The sequence below is a fragment of the Erigeron canadensis genome, chromosome 5 (assembly GCF_010389155.1).
Source record: "Erigeron canadensis isolate Cc75 chromosome 5, C_canadensis_v1, whole genome shotgun sequence".
NCBI lineage: Eukaryota > Viridiplantae > Streptophyta > Magnoliopsida > Asterales > Asteraceae > Erigeron > Erigeron canadensis.
Genome location: NC_057765.1, coordinates 29,993,641 through 30,016,703, shown reverse-complemented (window position 1 = coordinate 30,016,703; position 23,063 = coordinate 29,993,641). Strand labels below are relative to the sequence as shown.

Sequence of the window (23,063 nt, the reverse complement as noted above, 5' to 3'; positions counted from 1 at the left end):
AAAACAGAAGCAAGTAACTCACCATACTCCTGATCATACTGCATTTTTTTGCAAATAATGCAAATAAAGGAAACCAGAATTTCAAGAAATACATACCTAATGAAAACAGGGCAGATAAACCTACTTGTAGTCATTGTCATCAATCTGGTCACTTGTATGAACAATGTTTTGAAAGATTGGGATATCCTGATTGGTATAAGGGAAATAAGGTCAAAAAAGGAGGTAGGATGGCTGCTCAAATTAGTACTAACTTTGGTGAGATGGTTCAAAGAGATTCTCCTTTTGATATGGATTATGAAAATGAAATTAATGGTGAACATAAATCTGAGTTGGATCAGAAGTTAGTGGCTGCAGTGTGCACTGAGATGTTAAAAATGCTTAAAGGTAATCATGTTGTCATGGGACAGAATACTGATGTTGGCAAAAATGTTCAGCCACATGCAGGTATGTCCTTCCATGCTAGATTACAAGCATTAGTATCAATTGTAGAGATTGATTTTAAGAAAGATTGGATAAATGATACAGGAGCCACAGACCATATGTCACCTCATTTAGAGCTATTTCATGACATTATTGACCTTAAAAATCCCATAAAAGTCAAATTGCCAGATGGATCACACAAATTTGTTCATAAAATTGGCAAAGTCAAAATTAATTCTCACTTGACTTTGACTAATGTGCTTTATGTCCCTGATTTTCAAATCAATTTGTTGTCTGTTGGCAGACTTCTAAATTCAAAGCCTCTCATTGCTATTTTTGGTGTATCTTGGTTTGCCTTTCAGGACCTTTCAACTAGAAAGGTTATTGCTGTTGGAAAGGGCACCAAGAATCTCTATGTCTGCAAAGGACAAGCTCCTTCTGTTCTTGCTTCCTTTTCTGTTGTTGTAGCTTCTTTTGTTAATAAAGTTCTCAATAATTCTTGTAAACTTGTTGATGCTTCTTTGTTCCATCATAGACTTGGTCATACTTCTATTTCGAAGATGATTCATATTGATGGATGCAAAAATGTCAATGTTTCTGAATTCTTTTGTGATACTTGTGTTTTAGCCAAACAACATAGATTGCCCTTTCCTATTAGTCATTCTAGGACTAATAAACCTTTTGAGCTCATTCATGTTGATTTGTGGGGTCCATATAAAATTTCTGCTTTAAATGGAGCCCATTACTTTTTGACCATAGTTGATGATTATACTAGAAGTACTTGGACCTATTTGCTTCATACCAAAGATCAAGTCAGTTATGTTCTTCAAAATTTCATTTCCTATGTCAAAAATCATTTCAAAACTAAACCAAAATTTGTAAGGTCTGATAATGGCACTGAAATAGTGAATAATGAATGTATGGTCTATTTGAGGGCTCAAGGGATTTTACATCAAAAATCTATGGTTTATACCCCTCAACAAAATGGAGTGGTGGAAAGAAAGCATAGGCATCTCTTAGATACTGCAAGAGCTTTAAGATTAACTGCAGGATTACCTAAAGAGTTATGGGGACATTGTGTATTAGCAGCTACCTACTTGATCAATAAGATGCCCATGAAAATATTGAATTGGAAGACTCCATTTGAGATGCTTCATAGTTGTCCACCTAGTTATGACAATTTAAGGGTATTTGGATGTTTGTGTTATGCTGCAGTGACATACATAGTGTATAATCTTTCTACTAAGGTGATATTTCATAGTGGAGATGTTGTTTTTAGGGAAACAGAATTTCCTTTTAAGACAAATTATACAGCAACTGTTGATAAAAGGCAGGCTATCTTTGCTGAAAATGATATCATTTTAGATGATGATGGTCATGGATTTTCTAATAATGAAGTCTTCAATCAACATTCTCCCACTAATATCGGTTCTACTGAGAATTCTCCTGTTGATAATGGTGTCAACAATACACCATCTCCTATCAATTCTCCAAATTTATCTAGTGGGAGTGACTCTGAAACTATTTCTCCTGTTCAACCTAATCCTAATCCTGTCAGAAAATCTGCAAGGAATGTAGTCCCACCAAAATGGTTACAAGATTATGTTGTTCCTACACAGAAAACATCTAGTGGGGTGATGAATGATAGCTCCAAAATTTCTCCAATTTATCCAATATTCAAAAATGAAGATTTTGAGCATTTTCTTGCTGATTATGTGGCATCACTAGCACATGTTCTTAGTACATTTGAACCATCAAATTATACTCAAGCTTCACAAGATAAAGGATGGGTTGAAGCCATGAATAAAGAGTTGATGGCTTTGGAACAGAATGAAACTTGGAGTCTTACAACTTTACCCCCAAATCACAAAGCAACATCTTCCAAATGGTTTACAAGACAAAATATCTACCAGATGGATCAGTTGAAAGACTCAAGGCAAGGTTGGTTATTAAAGGATTTAATCAAGAACCAGGCACTGACTATAAGCATACCTTTTCTCCTGTTGCTAAAGCAGCAACTGTCAGAGTTTTGATTGCAATTGCTACTGCTAAGGCATGGCCTTTACATCAATTGGATGTAAATAATGCCTTTCTTCATGGATTTGTGGATGAAGAAATATATATGTTGCCTCCTGAAGGGTATACAAAGGCATTGCCTAATCAAGTCTGCAAGCTTAATAAGTCATTATATGGATTAAAACAAGCTTCAAGGCAATGGAATATTGAATTAACAAAGTTTCTGGTTTCATTGGGCTTTGAGCAGTCAAAACATGATTATTCCATGTTTGTCAAAGCCAAGGGGGACTCTTTTACTGCTATTTTGGTCTATGTAGATGATATCATTATAACAGGAAATAATGATAGTGAAATCCAAGGAGTTAAATTGGCTTTGGATAGAAAATTCACCATAAAGGATTTAGGCTTGGCAAGGTATTTTCTTGGCATAGAATTATGTAGAAATGATTCAGGGACTTATCTCAACCAAAGAAAGTATATTTTGGATCTTCTCAAAGATACAAGACTAACTGCAGCTAAACCAGTTGGGTTTCCCATGCCTACATATGTCAAGCTATCTCTTGATAAGGGTCAATTATTGTCTAAACCAGACACTTATAGAAGGTTAATTGGAAGATTGCTCTATTTGTCAATGACAAGGCCTGATATTTCATATGCAGTACAACACTTGAGTCAGTTTGTGTCTACACCTAGAGAACCTCACATGAAGGCTGCAATTCATTTGTTGAGGTATTTAAAGGGAACCATTTCAAAGGGGTTATTCTATCCTGTTCAGCAGCAACTCAAGGTGACTGGGTTTAGTGATGCAGACTGGGCCTCATGCCTAATGACAAGGAGATCTCTTACTGGTTATTGTATATTCTTAGGACACGCATTGGTTTCTTGGAAGACTAAGAAGCAAGCTACAGTCTCAAGATCTTCCACAGAAGCAGAGTACAGAAGTATGACCACTACTACTTGTGAGTTGATATGGCTCACTTACTTGTTAAAGGACTTGCATATTCCTGTTAAGGTTCCTTTAACCTTGTTTTGTGACAATAAAGCAGCTCAACAAATAGCTGCTAATCCATGTTATCATGATAGAACTAAGCACCTGGATATAGATTGTCACTTCACAAGAGATAAGGTGCAAGATGGTTTTCTGCAGACTGCTTATATACCTACTCATTTGCAGCTTGCTGACATCATGACTAAAGCTTTAGGATCTTCACAGCATTCCTTTTTGAGCAGCAAGTTGGGTTTACAAGAGGTTCCAACTTGAGAGGGGTGTATAGAAGTTAGGAAGTTATCTGTATCACTAAATAAATTAGAGGGACCAAAGATGTAAATATTAGAAGGTTGTTAGAGTTAGTTAGAGTTTAAGTATTTGATTTAGCGGTTATTTAATTAGATACAATATATAGATATAAAAATGATCTCTGTATATATATATGTGTGTGTATTGTAATTCTTCCTCAATTCAATGAAAAACAAAAAATAATTCTCCTTCTTTCTCTCTTCTAAATTTCTATACACTTAAATATTAAGTCATGTTATATTAACTTTTCATAAAAAGTGTCATATACGAACATATGACTATATGAGATAACATGTATTCATATAATTCGAATATGGAAAAAATTGATGAAGATGTAATAACTTTAATTTAAAATATAACTTAAAAGAAAAGAAAGTAAAAATTGAAACCGAAAATAAAAACGGAATCACCAAAAATCGTATAAACGGCGATATTTAAAAACTCATGTGTTAACTTTGATAGATAATAGCGTACGTCAATATAAATTATAACAATTCTATATGGAATTAATTGTACATCATATTTATCCAAACATTGCTTTAAGACTATTGTATATAATATATTGAAAACTTGTAATTTGGATATATATATATGATATTTAGGGGGTTTAGGAAGAGGGTATTTGAAATTTGCCATGTATAAGACCATAGTAAATTTATGTAACGTAATTAATAATTGCGAAAGACAAATAAAAACAAAATATTGACTATAACAAACAAAAAACAAAAGAAATTATAAAAAGTTCATTTAAAAACCTCTAAGGAAGTTATATCCACCTTCTTGATAAATCTATAATACACTTAATAAATAATGGGAATAAAATAATACAGTACATTAAAAGAAAAGTAAATTTTAGTTTTCGTCTCTGAATTTATCATTTTTTGCAGTTTCAGTTCCCCACGTGTTTTGCACGTGTCTGACTTAATGACTGAAATTTAACGACGTTTGACAATGGACGATGATTGAAAAAATCTGCCAACTTTAAGGTCAAAATTGTAATTTTTTCACTTAAGGGACGAAAAGTGAAAAACGTGTCAACTTCAGGGACGAAAAGTGTAATTTACTCAAAGAAAAAAAGTGTATGTAATAAGGAGAAAAAAGATGTAAATAGATGCCCAATTTAAAAAAAAACTCAAAAGTTATACTTATTGTGCCCTGTTAATAGAGTAGCACCCAAATTGAAGTGTAAAACCCCTCGTACCCAAAAACCCTTGTCGTCGGCCGTCGGCGATTATCATCCAATCAATCAAATTTGAAGGAATGGATCAACAAAACCCACAAGCACTCCCGGAACCAGTTACCTATATTTGCGGAGGTCCTTCTTTCTAATCCTATTTCCTTCAAATCAAAATCAAAAAACAAAAACCTAATTAATTTTTTTTTTTTTTTTTTTTTTTTTTTTTTTTTGCTATTTGTAGGTATTTGGTTTTAAGTTTAGTTTTATTTTCTAATAATATACAAAATGGTATGTAGATTGTGGACAGGAGAATACGTTGAAGGTTGGTGACGTCATTCAGTGCCGAGAATGTGGTTACCGTATTCTTTACAAAAAGCGTACCAAAAAAAGGTATTATTATATATATCTGTCTGGGTTCTATTCTTATGATAACTTGCTCTTGTGAAACCGTTTTTTGCTTGTTTGAGGTACTATTCGAGAACGTGGTGATTGTTTTTCCATGTCCCCTGTCGTTGTGAATGAGTAATATATGTAGAAGTGTTATATGTCATGGAAATTAGGGGTTAGTGCATAAAAAGATGTATCAAATTTGTGATATTTTGCTACTATATGTATCCGGTCTTTGTAAAATGGTGACGTTGGGTCGGTTTAATTATATTGCAGTGACGATACATGTAATAAAAAAAAATGGTAGATTGATGGTTACCACTTGATCCCATGTACCGAATTGATCCCCACAAGGATAGTGTCAAGGTAAGTCAACCACTTAAATCAATTCTGCCTCCGGCAAGATTTGAACCCAGGTTGCTCCTAGAAAGTGGCAGCTGATGGCCAACTCTTTTGACGATACATGTAATAGAAACCTATATTTATAAGCCCTAAGAATCTTACTTGTGAATGCCCATTTTTAGTTTTACAAATATATACATCAATTGCCGAATGCTGGATCAATTACAAAATTTGTGGAATGTTGATGGGATATTTGCTAGAGCTAGAGTTGAGATGATGATTTTGTTATATCAATAAAGTTATCTTACTAACGAACAAGGTTGGGAAACTCACAACTCCGACTCCCCTCAGCGGTGAAAAATTTTCAAGACTAATCGGTTACTCGTGGAGTACTAGGGAGGTACTTGGATTGGAATCTTCTTTGTAAAAGTAAATATAATTTGAAGTTATATGTATAGATATAGACTAGAACATACATAATAATTGTTTAGAAACATTAACATAATCCTTTAAATACTTCAAACATATTAGCATACCTTCAAATCTTTTAAATTAAGAAAAAAGAATTGACTGGCTTTGACTGAGTTGGATCTGAGCTGACCGTTTTTCTGAGTTTGACCCTTTGACTGATTTTCTAGTTTGAGTATAGGAAAATCGCCTCGGCTGGTTTCCGAGTTGTGATTCCACCACCAGTACTCGGGCAAGTTGTCCAAGTTTTACAACACTGCTAATGAACTTTCGTGAGCGTATGCTTCCTTATAAATATTACATGACATAACGCAAATGGTGATTATACTTCGTAACCTAGCATTGCAAATAGTTCTTTCATTACCATATATGAATGCTGTCACAAGATCGTTGTGTTGAAGTAATGACTAATGGTCACAATCGTCTTTAATACCAGAATTCTTCCATCATCATCCTGGAGCAAATAATCGCCATGGCATCACCTATTGATTCACCTTTACACGTCAATAGCTCTTGTAACCTTGCTGGTTGTTTGTCCTACAAACAATCCTACAAACGATCCTTTTTCAACTAAATATATTTTCATATTTCCCAGCTTCAATAATGGAATTTTTTTGTGTCATATCACAAGCACAACATTAGTGATGTTAATGTTAATGCTAATGCTAATGCTTGCTTTTCTATAAATTTAGCTTGATGTAATTTCCTAACATATATATCCACATACCTTTTCTTACTGGTTTTATATACTGCAGTTGTTCAGTATGAAGCTCGTTGAAGAACAAACTTGTGAAGGGAGGCTTGCAGTATTATTCTTGAGTATGTTTAGTGCAATCAAATGATCTTGTAACAAGGGGACACCAACTGGAGTATGAATGTGTGAAATTTGGATATAATGATTATATCTATGTTTTGGATGTTATGTAATGGAGTGTGATCTTGCCTTTCTGTTTAGTAAAATGGTTTGGAAGTACAACTATTTAACATATTACATATGTTTGTCTCATATCGTTAACACAGATTTATGAATAACCATGATTATCTGGCCTTAAATCATTTTACTTGCAAACGATGATTTAGATGATCAACACCATCTGTTGTTCCTTACTTGTCATGCCCAACACCTTTTCAATCCTGGAAAGTGCTAGAACATCTCCTATTGACTGAGACCTGACTTAGGAATAACAGGAACATCAGGGTGTAGGTTGAAAACGGCCTATTGGTTCATATTTTATTGCACTTGATATTTACCATGAACTTGCAAGTTCCCGTAAGTCATATCTAGCATAAATTTAACCAAGACACATTAGGAAGCTACATTAGGTTGAAGAGGGCTTAGGTCTTATAATTTACAAACACTACGATTTTTTATTCAAATGTCATGACCACTCTAAAATCTAAACTATTATGATGATTCCACTAATTGTTTGTAGGTTAAAAGATGAAATCATGAAAATTATTGTGTTTTACTACGGTTGTTTTGTGTCTTGTTCTGTTGAACACACATGACACTTGAACCCTCCTAATGGTTTTCTTTCCCTTCTGAATTTGGAGGGTCCAAAACATTGTGTGGGTTGCTAGATAAACATCAGTGTTTTTTCCTAATCTGTTTAGAGCAAAGGTTAGTCGTTGATATATCAATGTCACAATATCCTTTTATAGTGACGTTCTAAAAAACGTGTTTTAGTGATTATCAATAACTAATAATTTGTCGATGTAAACGTTTGATGTTTTCATGTATTCTGGATAGATGTGTAAGGTTACTCATCATCATCCAGAAAGAATGACCAATCAAACATAGTAAAAATTTCAACAAGATCTTGAAAGGCAATCTAAGGCCATCCAAGTGTTAAATAATATCCAACAAGGCAAAAAGACATATTATCTTAAGGAATAATGCCAGATGTACAACCCCTATTGGTGAACCTGATCTCCAAGTTCAACCAACCACAAGTAGACTGCACCACCAGTCCCCACACACTTGGTTTCTGGTTTGGCCTTCCTTTTATGTTTGAGCCCTGTGCCATTGAAAGTAGCAGCTAACCATTTGCAGCTTTAAGACTTCAAGAAAATGGCAACACAAGCAATGATATCATCATCTCTCACCTCATCAGTTGAGACTGGTAGGCATATCTTGAGTGGAAAACCACTACAAACTTCATCAAAAAAGGTCTCATTTGTTGTTAAAGCTGCTGCTACTCCCCCTGTTAAGGTAATCTCTCTTTAAACAAACGAATGATGTTTAGTTAACCGGGGAAAACGAGTCTTTAACTTGGATATAAGCAGTTCTAACCGGGCCCTTGACCATTTCCATACAATATTCCCTGGTCACCCCATAATGTTTACCTAGGGACATTCACATGCCCACATATACTGGATGTCTTGCGTGTTTTTTTTTGTTTTGCATGATGAGTACTTGACATATGTTTTTTCGTAAACCAGCAAGGAGCAAACAGACAACTATGGTTTGCATCCAAGCAATCACTCTCGTACCTAGATGGCAGGTAATTCTTTGACCTAAAAAGATATGAAAAGCATTCTTGAACTTCCATCAACTGTTCATTGAGGTCATGAGGTCATTGAGGTGTAAATGTGGCAATGGCAAGTTCTATATTTATAAATAAATGGTTTTTTTGGGTTATCTATAAACTATAATCTCAAGCGGTCATATCAGAAAGATAGCTACAGGGAACATATACCTTACTACCTTGTTGCAGGTCGACAAAACCCGACTTGTTTTGACCCACATGAAAACTACCCGTTACACAACCAGCCCAATCCGCCAATTATGTCACCTCTTTAGTTCTATAATCATATACCTTGCTACCTTGGTAGGTTACTAGGATATACCCAGGGAGGGATTCACCTACAGGACTTTCAGGTTATCCTTTGGTGGCTCCAACAGTGTAGATCTTATTTCAGGTCGCGTGACTAGACGAGTAGACGCAATAATATAAGACAAGAAACCTTGTATTAAAGGACAAAAACTATAGCCTCTAAACATAGTTCTCTTTTGGTGTCTCATCATCATTGTATTTCCAGTATCAAGTATATGAGTTATAGTATTTTTTTTTTCTGGAACTGAATCTATAACTTTCTAATGCAGTCTTCCAGGTGACTTTGGTTTTGACCCACTTGGTCTATCAGACCCAGAAGGTACTGGAGGGTTCATTGAACCCAAATGGCTAGCCTATGGAGAAATTATCAACGGACGATTTGCCATGCTAGGTGCAGCCGGAGCCATTGCACCCGAGATTCTAGGAAAACTTGGACTCATTCCACCAGAGACAGCCCTCCCCTGGTTCCAGACCGGTGTTATCCCCCCAGCAGGCACATACAGCTACTGGGCTGACCCATTCACCCTATTCGTGTTAGAAATGGCACTCATGGGTTTTGCAGAGCACCGACGACTCCAAGACTGGTACAACCCCGGGTCAATGGGGAAACAATACTTCTTGGGGCTTGAAAAAGGGTTTTCAGGGTCGGGCAACCCAGCATACCCAGGTGGCCCATTCTTCAACCCACTTGGTTTCGGGAAAGATGAGAAGTCGATGAACGAGTTGAAGCTAAAGGAAATCAAGAACGGTAGATTGGCCATGTTAGCTATTTTAGGTTATTTCATTCAGGGACTGGTCACAGGTGTTGGACCATTTCAGAACCTTTTGGACCATTTGGCCGACCCAGTCAACAACAATGTCTTGACAAGCCTTAAATTCCACTAGACTCTATTCATTTATGTAATATCATGGGCAGAGTTTATTTGGAATATTAAAAATTAATTGGTAACAATATTAATGACATGCTAAGATTTATTGAAACCCTGTTACAATTCTTACACTAGAGGTCTGCAAAATTCATGTAAATTCTCAGCATCTGAAAGCAAAAATCTGAGCTAAATGTACATGCACATTATAATTAACCAACAAGAATAAGATAAATGAGATCACCGCATCATGCTGCTTGTGCTAAAGCTTCAGGAGCATCGGCCCTGCAAGTAAAAGTATCAAAGTATTATAAATCAGAGCCAACATAGCATGGGCATGTATAGAAAATCGAAGAGGGAAATTAGCATTCTTGTACATAATACTTGGCTGTTGGTTGTTAATACCTTTATATGTTTCAAAACACGAAACAAAAGGAGAAAAAAAAAACCATTGTCAACATACAGAGATAATAGATGACACATTTAAACATATATCGTAGTACTCATATATGCCATGTAAACTATTAAAAAAAGCATGCTTTCTAAAGCCAGGCCAAATTCGTCAGTCTTATTCATCTATTAGTTATTCGGGGACTTTCACCTCTTTTCATTACTTGACTTGTATATACACAAAAAAGCTTTGTTGTAGAAAAAATAAGGCAGCTATATAGTTTTTGTTTCTTACCTCTGAAGTCCTTCTCCAACTTCCACTCTTAAAAAGTTTCCAATTTTCACAGGGGATCCAATTTCCTTGGATAGTTCACTTAAGAGTGTCTGCAAGATATTCAGATATTAAAAAATTAAGCTATATTTACTATGATATTAATTACAGGTAGCAAACTCGACCAATGTACTTAACATGGGTTGACACGGGTTATCTTTTTCTGCAAAGGATCAATGGGCCAACTCTAGAAATGTAGTTAAAAAGGGATAAAGGTCAACAGCCTCTTTAACTGTATGGTTGATCTCCTAAATCCCTTTCTGTAGCTAATTCAATTAACACTGTAATAATATACTTTTGGAATGGATGTGTTTTGGGTCAACCAACTCGACTATAGCTGGCAATCTCAACCCGCAATGGTAATATTGGGTCACTTTGGGTAAGTTTGTAGAGCTTGCGGGTTTAATGGGCGGTGTTAAAATCATAGAAGCGGGTTCAATTGGGTAGCCTTCCACCCTCCAGTAATAGTTGAGCGGGTCATGCGGGTCTATAAGCAGGTCTATCAATTCTTTACATATTCCCGTAATTATTGATCCTCTGCAGGGTGTTTTTACTTTCACCACTTCAATCGCTTATATGTTGGAATTGGCATTCTCACATACAGCATATATATATATATATATATATTTTATGATATGAAAAGATTGATACTCCGTATGTAATGGGTGAGTGTTGGTAACTTGGCAATTGGGATGGAGGCAGAGCTATGACCATGTAAAAAGGATAAGTCTACTTAATATGTAAGAAAGAAATTATGTATTATTATATTATTATCGTTATTATTAAAAATGAAAATAAGACAATAGATGTGCTTGCAAAAGATATCTCTGGCTCTGAAGCTATATGGTTCTAGTTTATGGTTTTATGTTTTTAATATTTTTATGTTCAATCAAATATAAAAAATTTTTTTTTTAGCATATAACGATAAATTTATGATGAATTTACTAGTAATAACTAATATAACATTCCGTATATCAATATATATATATATACATATACAAGTTTTTGAAAAAAAAACACAATAAGAAAAAAAAACTCGAAAAAATTTAACGGGTTGACCCGCACCCGACCCGTGTCCAACCCGCTTGGACCTGCACCCGTTTGATCCGCATTTTTAAAATGACCCGCTTAGACCCGCACCCATTTCGACCCGCACCCGCATTGACCCGTTACTCAAACCCGCCCTACCCGCCCATTTTGCCAGGCCTAAACTCGACGCATTTTGACTTGTACCAAAATTACCTGCTTTGATCTATTGCCTTGCCTGCCTGACCCACCCATTCTGCCACCTCTAATTGATATACAAAGACAAAATAACAAGATGCCCACATACCTTCACATTAATAGTGTCATTCACAATAAATTTTTGCTCCATTAGAACAACTTCCTCAAAATACTTCCTTAATCGACCTTCAACCATCTTTTCTATTGCTGCCTGGGGCCTACCCGAACTTTCAGCCTAGCCAAAACACCATTAAACGATCGTTTAGCAGGCCATATATTCGGCAAGTAAAAAAAGTATGTTTCCTTTTTAAACAAAACTTCACCTGAGATTTTAGAATCTCACGTTCATTCTGGACAGCGTCAGAAGAAACGAGTTCCTTGGTTAAAACTAGAGGCTTTGCAGCCACAACATGCATGGCCAATTCCGAACCAACACGTTGAACAGCATCCAACGAAGCATTTTCATCCTCAACTTCAAGTGACAAGATTCCAGCAATACGTCCCAACCCTATATAATAAAGCATTGAAGATTCACTTTTAAATCATTAGCCGAATTTCTCGAATAAATCCAGGACTTTTACGAAATAATACGTTATCAACTTATCATGGAAAAAAACCAATTGGAAGAATCATACCAGGCTGGGGAGAAGTGTGAAGATATGTAGACATTAAACCATGCTTAGACATGGACATTGCAAAACCCCTTCTAAGTTTTACGTTTTCACCCATCATAGCAGCCACTTCTGTAATTGCATTTTGAACTGTTGTTTCTCCGCTTAATTTGGGATGGTCAAAACTGATCTTCAAATCCTGCACAGATTAAACATGTTGTGTTATTCTGAAATTGTATGATAATGAGGATCTAAAACATGTTTTCTTATTCCCCAATTAGACTTGAACTCAAAACTGTCACGAGAAGTAATTTCTACCATTCTAAGTCATTTTATTTTGAAGTTACAATAACAAAAGACTGAGAATTTCTCTGCTCACTTTAGTTCTATCTATCTTTGAACTAAAACATAGACATTATACATTACTTCGCCACAAACGTATAACTTAGTGTTACTTAACCATGTACCAATTTATATATTATGCATTTCAAAGTCTGCGGAACAAATCATGATGTGGTTGAATGTATAAACTATAACCTAACGCACCACCGCATTCTTTTAGCTTCTATATTCATAAACTATAACCTAACCCATATCCAAGCTGTAATCAATATATGTTCAAGAGGGATATTTTGTATAATTGGAAAGTTTGCAATTGCTAAGAAAAAACATAGTTTATTTCTTAGTTAAAAAGTACCATGTTTCCATGAAATACTTATATTTTGTATAATTGGAAAGTTTGCAATTGCTAAGAAAAAACATAGTTTATTTCTTAGTTAAAAAGTACCATGTTTCCATGAAATACTTATTAGTTGCAACTTTTCATACTACTTAATATATATTCAACCTAACCATATTTTTCAACCTAACTATGTTTCCACGAAGTACTAACACCCATAAATTAATATTTATTCAACCTAACCATACTTGTTCTTATAAGTTGCAACGGAATTCATTATGTTAATGTCTGATAGATATAAGATTTCCAGTTTAAGCAAATTTAGGATCTACAGTCAATGCTATCATTTAATTGTCATGATAATTCTGATCCGAGGAAAATAAATATTTTCAACAATTTACAAATTTACTAAACCACGTGTCCTGTCAGGCTGTCAAATGTTCAACACTTCAACTTCATAAAATATAGAGATTGGGGAGTATAAAACTTAAGTTTAGTATCTTGACCCTCGGATGTCTTACCTCCAAAGTCTGAAGTCCAAAAGGGATGGCACCTGTTACATGTCCTGAAGTTTCAGCAGATAGTGCCAACTTGGCCAGAGATAAAGCCTGCAAGGATAACCGTTTGCTAACAATGGATCAAAAACCGAATATGTTTTAATATACAGTATGAGTTTAGTGAGACTAACCAGGTTTTGAAATATTTCATTTCTTGCAACAAAATCAGTTTCACAGTTAAGTTCAATAACAACAGCCTTGGTGTCATTCTGCGCCAAAGCAAGCAAACCCTCAGCTGCAGTACGAGCCGACTTTTTTGATGCAAGAACAATTCCCCTTTTCCTTAGTTCCTTTTGAGCAGCATCTATATCGTCATATCAAATTTAGCAGCAAACATCATAATATGCTACAGGCTAATTAGTAATTACATTTGGGTAAGTAGGTGTGCGTGAAAATGGTAACTTCTGCATCTACATGTGACTTACTAGTTACCCAGAATTGAATGTCTTTTAGTATCTAAATGTAAGGAAAGTCGGTATACAGAAACTTTATAGCAGCAGAACAAAAAGAAAAAGAAAACTTACCTAAATCCCAATTGCAATTAACAAGAGCAGACTTGACATCTTTGATAGGAGCACTAGTTCTTTCTCTCAACTTTTTAATGAGACCCATATGATCCGAAGGCGAAACCTCGGTTGAGTATTTTCTAACAAGTGTACAATGTGTTTCATTCCTTTTTGGTTCAGAAATGTAGTTTTCTCTATACGTTAGTGTTGAGTAACCGTATCTAGAATTTATAGGAGTACTCACTCGCCTGCATAAAACCTCAATCGACATTTTTGCACCTCTAGAATACATCATTTCGTTAAACTGCAAATCATAAGTTACATCATATAACCATTATTAACATAGACCTATTATCAACTAGTATAAACATATAAAATCAATCGCTGGTAAAAGCTACGTCATTAACATACATATATCTATAGCTACTAACAACTACTGTGATAAAACATACAGCACAATAAAACACACAAATGAACACATCAGAGTGACGACGGATATAGTGACCTGTTACTAACAACTTGATACATGTGATAAAATAATAATTACAATATATCTTTATATGACCAGAATCAGGAACAAAATTGCACCGAAAACAAAAAATAGTAACATCATCCATCTGCTGTTAACAACTGACTAATTTTACACGACCAGACACACGAAAACAAACAATCATTAAAAAATCTTGTGAGCCGACAAAAATCGACCAATCACTAAAAATGATCACATTTCGGCTTCTTTTTTTTTTTGATACAAAACCCAGAAAATAAACCTGAATTGAAGACAAAAACGGCTGTTTATCTGGAAACGAATGACCAAATAAAATGCCAGAGACTCAGAGGTTCTTAAGATGTTTTGGCCGCAAAAAAATAAATAAATAAATAAAAATAATCTTGAAACTAATACCCAAAAAAATATCATGAAACTAACAATAAAAAGCAAAATAAGGACATGGGTATTTGCATATTAGTAGAAAAGATTGTTAAAGTTTGTATCTTGCTTGAGCTACTATGAAATCACAAAAAATTATAATCATGTGATTATACAAATATAAGCTTTATATATATATATATATATATATATGATCAAATGGGCAACTGCTAATTTGAAAACTGACCTTAAAAAATGGCGGTTGTGAGAAGAGAAGGAAGAACAGTGTGAGGTTAAGGTGAGAGCTGCCGGTGGCCGGAAAAACGTTATTTGTGTTTTCGAGGATATGATTGGGCCTTAGGGGAATAACAGGGCCATCTATACAGGCCCAGAGAGCATCTAAAAATGTGTAGTGGTTAAAAAAACAAAGCCTTTAGTGACTTACGAGTTACTGAGTTACGACCACTTTATCTATACCATATTAGTATATTATATATATAAAAAACAAAAACACTCCTTGTTGAAAATTGTATATGAAAATTATTTAAATTATTCTTAATGATTAAATTACACTATCAGTTCTTTATCTTTAAAATATTTTCATTAAATCTTTACATCAATTACTTTTACATCAATTATAACACCACTTGACGTTGTATCTACCACCAACAATCGCCTCCACCACCACACCGTCGTCGACATAACCACCACCGCATTACACATGTACCGTGCTAGTTTTTTATAATCATTAAGCATTTTTTGTAACTTTGTATCAATTAAGGAAAGATTTGCTAAGGAATGCCCCGGGTTTCGAGGTATTGGTTAGTGAATGTTACTTTTTCTTTTCTAAAAACCAACGAATATACATAGTGCTTATGCTTATTACATCAGTGTAAAAATGCATTTAATAATAATAATTAAATCAAGTTAATTATTACTATTTTAAAATAAATAATAATATTTATTTAGCATAAACTCGAAATTCATTTAATGATCTATTAACTAAGGGTTAGTTATTGTAAAACAAATATTAAAGTAAAACAAATAAGACAAGATCTTGACCCTTAGATTATGATAAATATGATGCACGTAAATTCACATATATATTGATGCAAGATGATTTTCATGATTCACGGTGATTTCTAATGAAGTAAAACCTATTGTTTTACATGTTTTACTTTAATACTTGTTTTATTTTACCTAAAACCCTATTAACTAATGTACAGGGGTATTTTGTTTCATTGTTTGCAAATTTATACTTGATGTTTGTGTCTTTTAAATTAATACCAAATATTCTTAAATTAGTTAATAAATTAGGTGTTTATTATTAAGCATATTAAGTTCCAATAAAACAAACTAGAATAATACCCGTGCGTAGCTCAGGTTCATTTTATAACAATTTTTTTTTAACTTGAATTTGAATTGAACATAGTTAAATAGCAACTTAAATAGAATTTAATATCCACATGTTATCTCTACTCGTTAATGTTCTATATATCAAATTTAATACTCTTTATTATAAGAAATACAAATTTATAACTAAAAGTGTTCATACCGATATACATGTTTGTCTCTAAGTTGTTCTACTTGATAATGCTTAAGTCTATCATATAATCCTAAGACAATAAAGCTTAAGTCCGTTTATACTTAAATATATATATATATATATATTACTTATGGATGTTTGTTTTTGCAAAACATCTTAATGTTTGAAAACATTTGTTTACCTTTTGAGATGTTTAAAAATTTTCATAGCTGGCATATATTAATCAATTTACACAAATTGAAAGAAAAAACAAAGAAACATACGAACAAATGAACAATATAGTTACATGCACGGGATATGATGGAAGTGAGATGTAAATAGTTTTATCTCTATCCAAAGGTAAAGAGACTGTTTTCATAAGAAACTCCGGGCAAATAAACAATATAGTTCATCCCACATAATAATAATATAATTATAAAAAAATCAGCAAACTAAATAAAAAACCCGGACAAATGATGAAAATCTATTAAAGAGAATATGAAAAATTCCATATTTACCAAAGTTTCTTTTATTTTCAACTGTTCTGTATATTTTCTTTCTGTTTTTGAAATACCTTATTTCCTTTGGATATTTTTTATTCCCATAATACCCTCTCCACCCTAAAATCAGGCACGCTCCAACCATTGTCCCTCTTTTGTAACCCGCAATTTTGTTAACGTTGATATGGAAATTACTACTATCAACCGCTTTCATTTCCGCCCACCGCCGTTGCATCGCGCGGGTATCCATCTAGTCTATTGAAGCAAAATTGATTTCGGTTCTTGATATTCGATTAGCATGTTTTTTTGGGGGTTAATTATGTTCCTAACGATATTTTGCATTACAGAGCAGCTATAAACACAAAATTATATAAAAATAGTATAATTTGAATTGTTATCTTGTCTCAAAACTTGAAATGCAATATTACCAATAAAATACGCAAATGCCAACAAACTAATACACACGCTCTAATGAAATTTCCAAAACAACATCAAAGTCTTATCCAGTTAACCTTTTGATATGATTTCATAATTTTTCAATTCATGTTAATTGATTTTAATCAAACAATAATATGAAGATATGGACTGTAACTAAAAATAGATCCTCCATTCATTTAAAAAATACGTAGTAAAACTTTTGCTACAAAAGAGGGGATTTAGTTAGTGTTGTGCTAATAAATTTTAACATGTTTCTATTATCTACTTAACAATACTTCCGTTTTAATTGGACAATTTATGTGGTTGAGATGAAAAGTAAATTCAATTGAATGATCAAAATTTAATATTAATAAGACTCATTGGTGGCAATATATATATATATATGGTCCCCTTCCCCTACAAACACCTTTAAAATGAGAACCAGTGAGAACAGGGACATAAATGGAATTTGGCTTATAGGTATTTTTTTTTCCTTTTAATTCCCAAATTTTCATGTAACCAACACTCGTCCAAAAGTTTTTTTAATCCAGCATAACTTACATATTTATATTTCTTCTCAAATTATGGATATAAAAAAAAATCAGTTTTCGAATGTTTTCAATTTGATATCAAATTTGTTTATTTTGATTTAAGAAATTGATGGATGCATTTTTAAATAAAATTATAGTGGAGATGGATGCACTTTTTAATAAAACTTTACTGGATGAATAACAAAAAAAAAGTGCATCCATGCCTTGCACAAGCTGATGAATAATGCATATATTTTTTTGAAGCTTTAGAATAACTAATATATAAGATGCATAATCTTCTGATTAATAATGCATCCATAATTGTTATTAAGAATTATATTAGTTATTTATAATAGGATGCATCGTGCATCCATAAGATTTGAATAAAAATGCATTCACAAATTTATGCATCCAAAGAGAAAAAGGGAAAAAACAGTACTATACAATGATTTTTAAGTCACAAATATAATACTTAGATCCAACAACACCATAACATGGAACAAAAATCTCAGGATGTGAAAATAAATTATAAATTTTTATATATAAATTGTAATTAGATGAACTATTCATCCATAAAAGTATAATAAACATAAATGCATCCACATTAATCCCGCTAAGACACTGACGCCTCCTTGTAGGGCTTTTTCCGGCGAACATGTCCGGCACCATCCCCACTAATCCACCATCATAGCCGCCAACCATAACCATCCACAACCGTCGTTTCCGACCATAACCACCATTAGAAAAATGAGATGAGAGGAACAAATATGGTGTTTGGCAAGAGAAATATGTGGTAAAGAAAAAGAGACTATCATTGGATTGAGTAGGGGTAACCCATGGAAATATATATATAACAGAGGAGATTTGGGAATATATAGCAAAAAATTGTGGTACAAATTTACAAACAGTATTTGTTATTTGAAGATGAAATCACATTTTGGAAATTATTTGAAGAGGTAAATATTGTTGTGAATATGAATCTACTAGATTGATTGAAACTGGAAAAAGAGAGAGGGTGTTTTGTTATTTTGTTTGACTTTTTCATATTGTTATACGTAAGAGGAAAAAGAGGTACAACATTTGATTCCTATTCTACCCTTTTCTATTATAAAATAAAACTGAAAATCCCTAAAAAATCTCAACCATAGTGTAACACCCCGACTAAGGCGGAAATACGAGATGTCACAGAACGACATGGTACAAAAGATTTAAATATAAAACATCAACACAAGTTTTCAAATGACATTCAAATCCAAAAGATTACAAGTTCAAGATGACGTCTAAATCCATTACATAACCAAATTCATAATTGAAAAGATCAAATGTTTGCAATACTTGTCCAACCATACAACAAACACATAGAATCCAAGAGCGGTCCTTGAAGCTACTTACTGCTCTAAACCTGAAAAGCATGAAGAAAAAGTGTCAACTACGAGAGTTGAGTGAGTTTATAGGTTTTAACTAACAACGCATATATATAACCCGACCATATTCAAGGATAATAAGTCTTAAAATTTCCAAGTATTCTTTCAAATAATCATTTCTAAGCGTATGTTCAACTTATAATAACCAACATAATAATATCAATGTCATCTAGCCACATGGGCATATTTCAAATAAACTTTGATGAGTAAATGCTTGAGCCACTACTACTACCATTTTATCAAGTCCATCAATATGTATATAATTCATTTCATAGCACAAGCTGTCAATCAAGTGTCGTATTAATAATAATAGGGTCGTGCCATGGAGACGACCATTCAAATTTAAGGTAGCTAGAACACCGCGTGGTCGGACTGGGAATGATGGTCGTCACAAAGGCAACCAAACATCCCACCGTTACACGTTGGGTGGGTGGACAAATCCTAGTTGCGCAACTATCTAACTACAGGCCTCCACTTTCGGAGTAAATAGTAGTGCACCGAAAGAAAACGGTTTGACAGACCTCAAGCTCATCATAAAACATTTATCACATTGAACATACGCAACAATTTGATTTCATAATCATATTATCAAGAATCATTTCATATATATGTATGCAAAAGCAATTTCATTTATATATCATGCTTTTCACCCCGATAGTTAAACACATAAAATAGTTTGAAAGGGGGCTATGACTCACTTGATTTGAGAGTGAAAGAGAGCTGATCAAAAGTGAGATCTTCGGCTAGTGGTGTCTTTCCTCAAGCAAGCCTAAACCATGGTATTCGAAATATGCACGACGTAAGTGTGTGTTGCGTGACTAGTAAACTAGATCATGAGATGTATGCTAGTAGACTTGCCCATCTTTGGTTGTTGTTTAATTATGGAATTCAAGTACATTATGCTGTTCACCTCATTTGGTTGGAAGACATTTGGTAGTAAAGGTCATTCATACGATTTTGTTCGGTTATTGGAATTTCGGTAGTTTAACTTTGTTTTAACTTTGTTTAATAACCATATTTGACATTTGTGTTCTTATAATATTAATGTTGATATATCTTACTGATTTATAATTATTTATTTAATTTAATATTATTTAATTAATTATTTACTTATTTTATTGATTTATTAATTAAATAATTCCTTATAATTATTTTTAAGTCCTTAAATTATCTCTAAAATTCATAGATAATTATAGATGGATTATCTACTGATTTCTAAGCCTTTTTATTTGTAATATTGTGATTTTTGTATTTATTTGTGCATTATTTCTATTTATTTAATAATAATGATTAATTAGTGACTTTTACTTAATAATTTACTTTTAAATTGTATAGTTCTTGCTCCCTTGCTTGTAATTATTTTTTTTCTCAGTAGGTTTTGGTCACTTTTATCATTGGCTAAGTAGCTTTGATCAGATTCATGATTTATATAATTTATTAATTAATTTATATATCTTTTAATTACCATTTTAATTCATTAAATCATAGAAATTCTTATAAATCACCACAAGAGTTTTAGTCCGAAAATTCCAGGCCTTTTTGGCAACTTATATCAACACAAATTCATATCAATTCAACCTCTCTTGTGTCTTGCTTAAATTGAGGACTTTATAATTAAAAATCGTTTACCAAAATAGTGATTTTAGCCTCATTTCTTAAGCTATAAAGGTACTTCAAAATGGATTTTCATTCTTAACTCAAAAATTACAGTAAGTTCATCATATTTTGGTGGTTCAAATCGTGATAGTGGTGGTGGTGTGATATGTGTAATTTTGTGCTTTCGGTTAGTGATTTATTGACCCGAAAAGGTGATTTTTGAGCTAATTCTTGCCATACATCAAGTGACTTGCATTTTATACATTTGGTATATCATATTTCCAGTAGGTTTGTCATGATTTCATGCTTAAAATATTTATGGTGCATGTGTGTGCTCAAAATGCATTTTTACAAGCTTTCGGTTTACGATTTCAAGCATATTTTAACTTGTTTTGATCCAAGCTTTATACTTTTGATATTTTATAAATTTTTCCAGAATATTAACTTCAAGATTAACATATTTTCAGTAAATACAAGTCTCTAACCATCTCATAATCCAAACAACAATCCAACCTTCTTAAATCTAACATGCATGCACTTAAATCAATACTTTTTAACATAAATCTTTATCCATCTCAAATCCATCAACATGAAACATATTTTTATGAAATATTCCAGAAATATATGTACAAATATTATATAAAATATGTTCATCTTTTTAAATAAAAAGTTACTTTATAAACTATCAACACACATCAACACTTTTTGATACAAACTTTTATGGATCTATTAATATAACATCAAATACATATTTTTTTTTATCAAATTTTTCAGAAAATATTTCTTCATAATATACATTAATATGACCATCTTTCACAAGAAAAACCATATCAAAAGCTATATAATATATATCTATACTTTTGGGTCTTTAACTAGTTGAATCCTTGGATCTTTCTTCATGGATTCAACATGCATGAGCATAGAAAGAAAGATCCTATCAACTTTGCCCTCATCAAGTGCATATTCAAGAGGAAATATAAAGAAAACATAACCTTTTGATAAAACCTTTTTAATATGAACATAAACAAGATTAAACTAGTTAAGAGATGAAGATATATACCCTTGATGAACACTTTTGAAGATGGAAAATGTGCAGAAATTTCGTGACCCAAAAGCTCCAAATAACCCTTGTTTCAACCTCAAAACAACCCTTAATCCTTAGCTTAATCAAACCCTTGCTTAATCTAACCTAAACCCTTATTATTAACAAGTGTTTAGATGAGTTTTGCTTTGTCTTTCCTTTGTTCCTTGGGCTGGCCGAATTCAAGAAGAAGAGAGGGAGGAGAGGAGAGTTTTTGAGAGGAAAGATAAAGTTGGTGTGTGTAAAAAGTGAAGAGTGTGTTTTGTGTGAGTATCAAGGGAGAGTTGGGAGATGTAATATTCAAAAATGTGGAGTGTGTGAGGGGGGAAAGGGGCCGGCCTCAAGGGGGGTATTTGGAGGGGTTTGGAGTATTTTTTTTTTGTTAAATTATAGTGTAAGTATATTAATGTATGTATAAGTTTAGTGGGTATTTGTTTTTGTAAGTGTTTTGTTAGTTAAATGTAAGGAAATAGTTGTTTTAGTTAGGAATATATAAATGTATGCATAAGTCATGTATTTATATGTGTATGTATATATTTTTGTGTTTTAAGTTTGTTACAAGGTTCATTGGTTACAATTCTTGTAATTATATTAGGCTTATATATATACACTTATTATTATTCAAGCATTTTTTTTTTTGTACATAAAGGACTTATAAATATTTTAAGTTGCTCATACTATTTCCATGACCATATATTAGTTAGTTGGCTTGATGGTTAGATTGTTGGGCATTTACAAGTGTTTTTAAATCGCTAGCTCAACTTGTGAGACTCGCTTTATTATTTATAACTTGATTGAACATTAATAAAGTTTTTGTTCAATCTTATTTTATTAAATTGAATTTAGAACCAATCAATAGCTTTAGATTACTAATTTAAGGGCATTATCTACTAGCTTCAAGTATAACTATGGCTTGCGGGAACATAGACAACCTAACTAGCACATATATAATATTAAAAAGTAGGGTTGTTACACATAGATCACTAACATCAAACGTCCAAAACTTGTTCTTAC

At 33.0% G+C, this 23,063-nt stretch overlaps 3 protein-coding genes across 3 annotated transcripts; 2 read left to right on the top strand and 1 right to left on the bottom strand.

Annotated features, from left to right (window-relative positions):
- Positions 1 to 4,864: 4,864 nt before the first annotated feature.
- LOC122600295 (DNA-directed RNA polymerases II, IV and V subunit 12) lies at positions 4,865 to 7,098 on the top strand. The gene is made up of 3 exons (XM_043773001.1): positions 4,865 to 5,048; positions 5,207 to 5,297; positions 6,861 to 7,098. Exons 1-3 carry the CDS (start codon positions 4,994 to 4,996, stop codon positions 6,883 to 6,885), a joined length of 171 nt encoding a protein of 56 aa, XP_043628936.1. The 5' UTR covers positions 4,865 to 4,993; the 3' UTR covers positions 6,886 to 7,098.
- Positions 7,099 to 8,130: 1,032 nt separating this feature from the next.
- LOC122598930 (photosystem I chlorophyll a/b-binding protein 3-1, chloroplastic) lies at positions 8,131 to 9,925 on the top strand. The gene is made up of 3 exons (XM_043771400.1): positions 8,131 to 8,319; positions 8,550 to 8,611; positions 9,214 to 9,925. Exons 1-3 carry the CDS (start codon positions 8,179 to 8,181, stop codon positions 9,827 to 9,829), a joined length of 819 nt encoding a protein of 272 aa, XP_043627335.1. The 5' UTR covers positions 8,131 to 8,178; the 3' UTR covers positions 9,830 to 9,925.
- On the bottom strand, positions 9,899 to 15,332 carry LOC122598931 (elongation factor Ts, mitochondrial). Its single transcript, XM_043771401.1, has 9 exons — positions 15,224 to 15,332; positions 14,127 to 14,412; positions 13,734 to 13,906; positions 13,567 to 13,653; positions 12,391 to 12,565; positions 12,079 to 12,263; positions 11,865 to 11,990; positions 10,496 to 10,584; positions 9,899 to 10,095 (listed from the first exon to the last, which is right to left on the bottom strand). The coding sequence occupies exons 2-9, from the start codon at positions 14,401 to 14,403 to the stop codon at positions 10,059 to 10,061; spliced, it is 1,149 nt and encodes a 382-aa protein (XP_043627336.1). The 5' UTR covers positions 14,404 to 14,412; positions 15,224 to 15,332; the 3' UTR covers positions 9,899 to 10,058.
- Between the last annotated feature and the right edge of the window lie 7,731 nt (positions 15,333 to 23,063).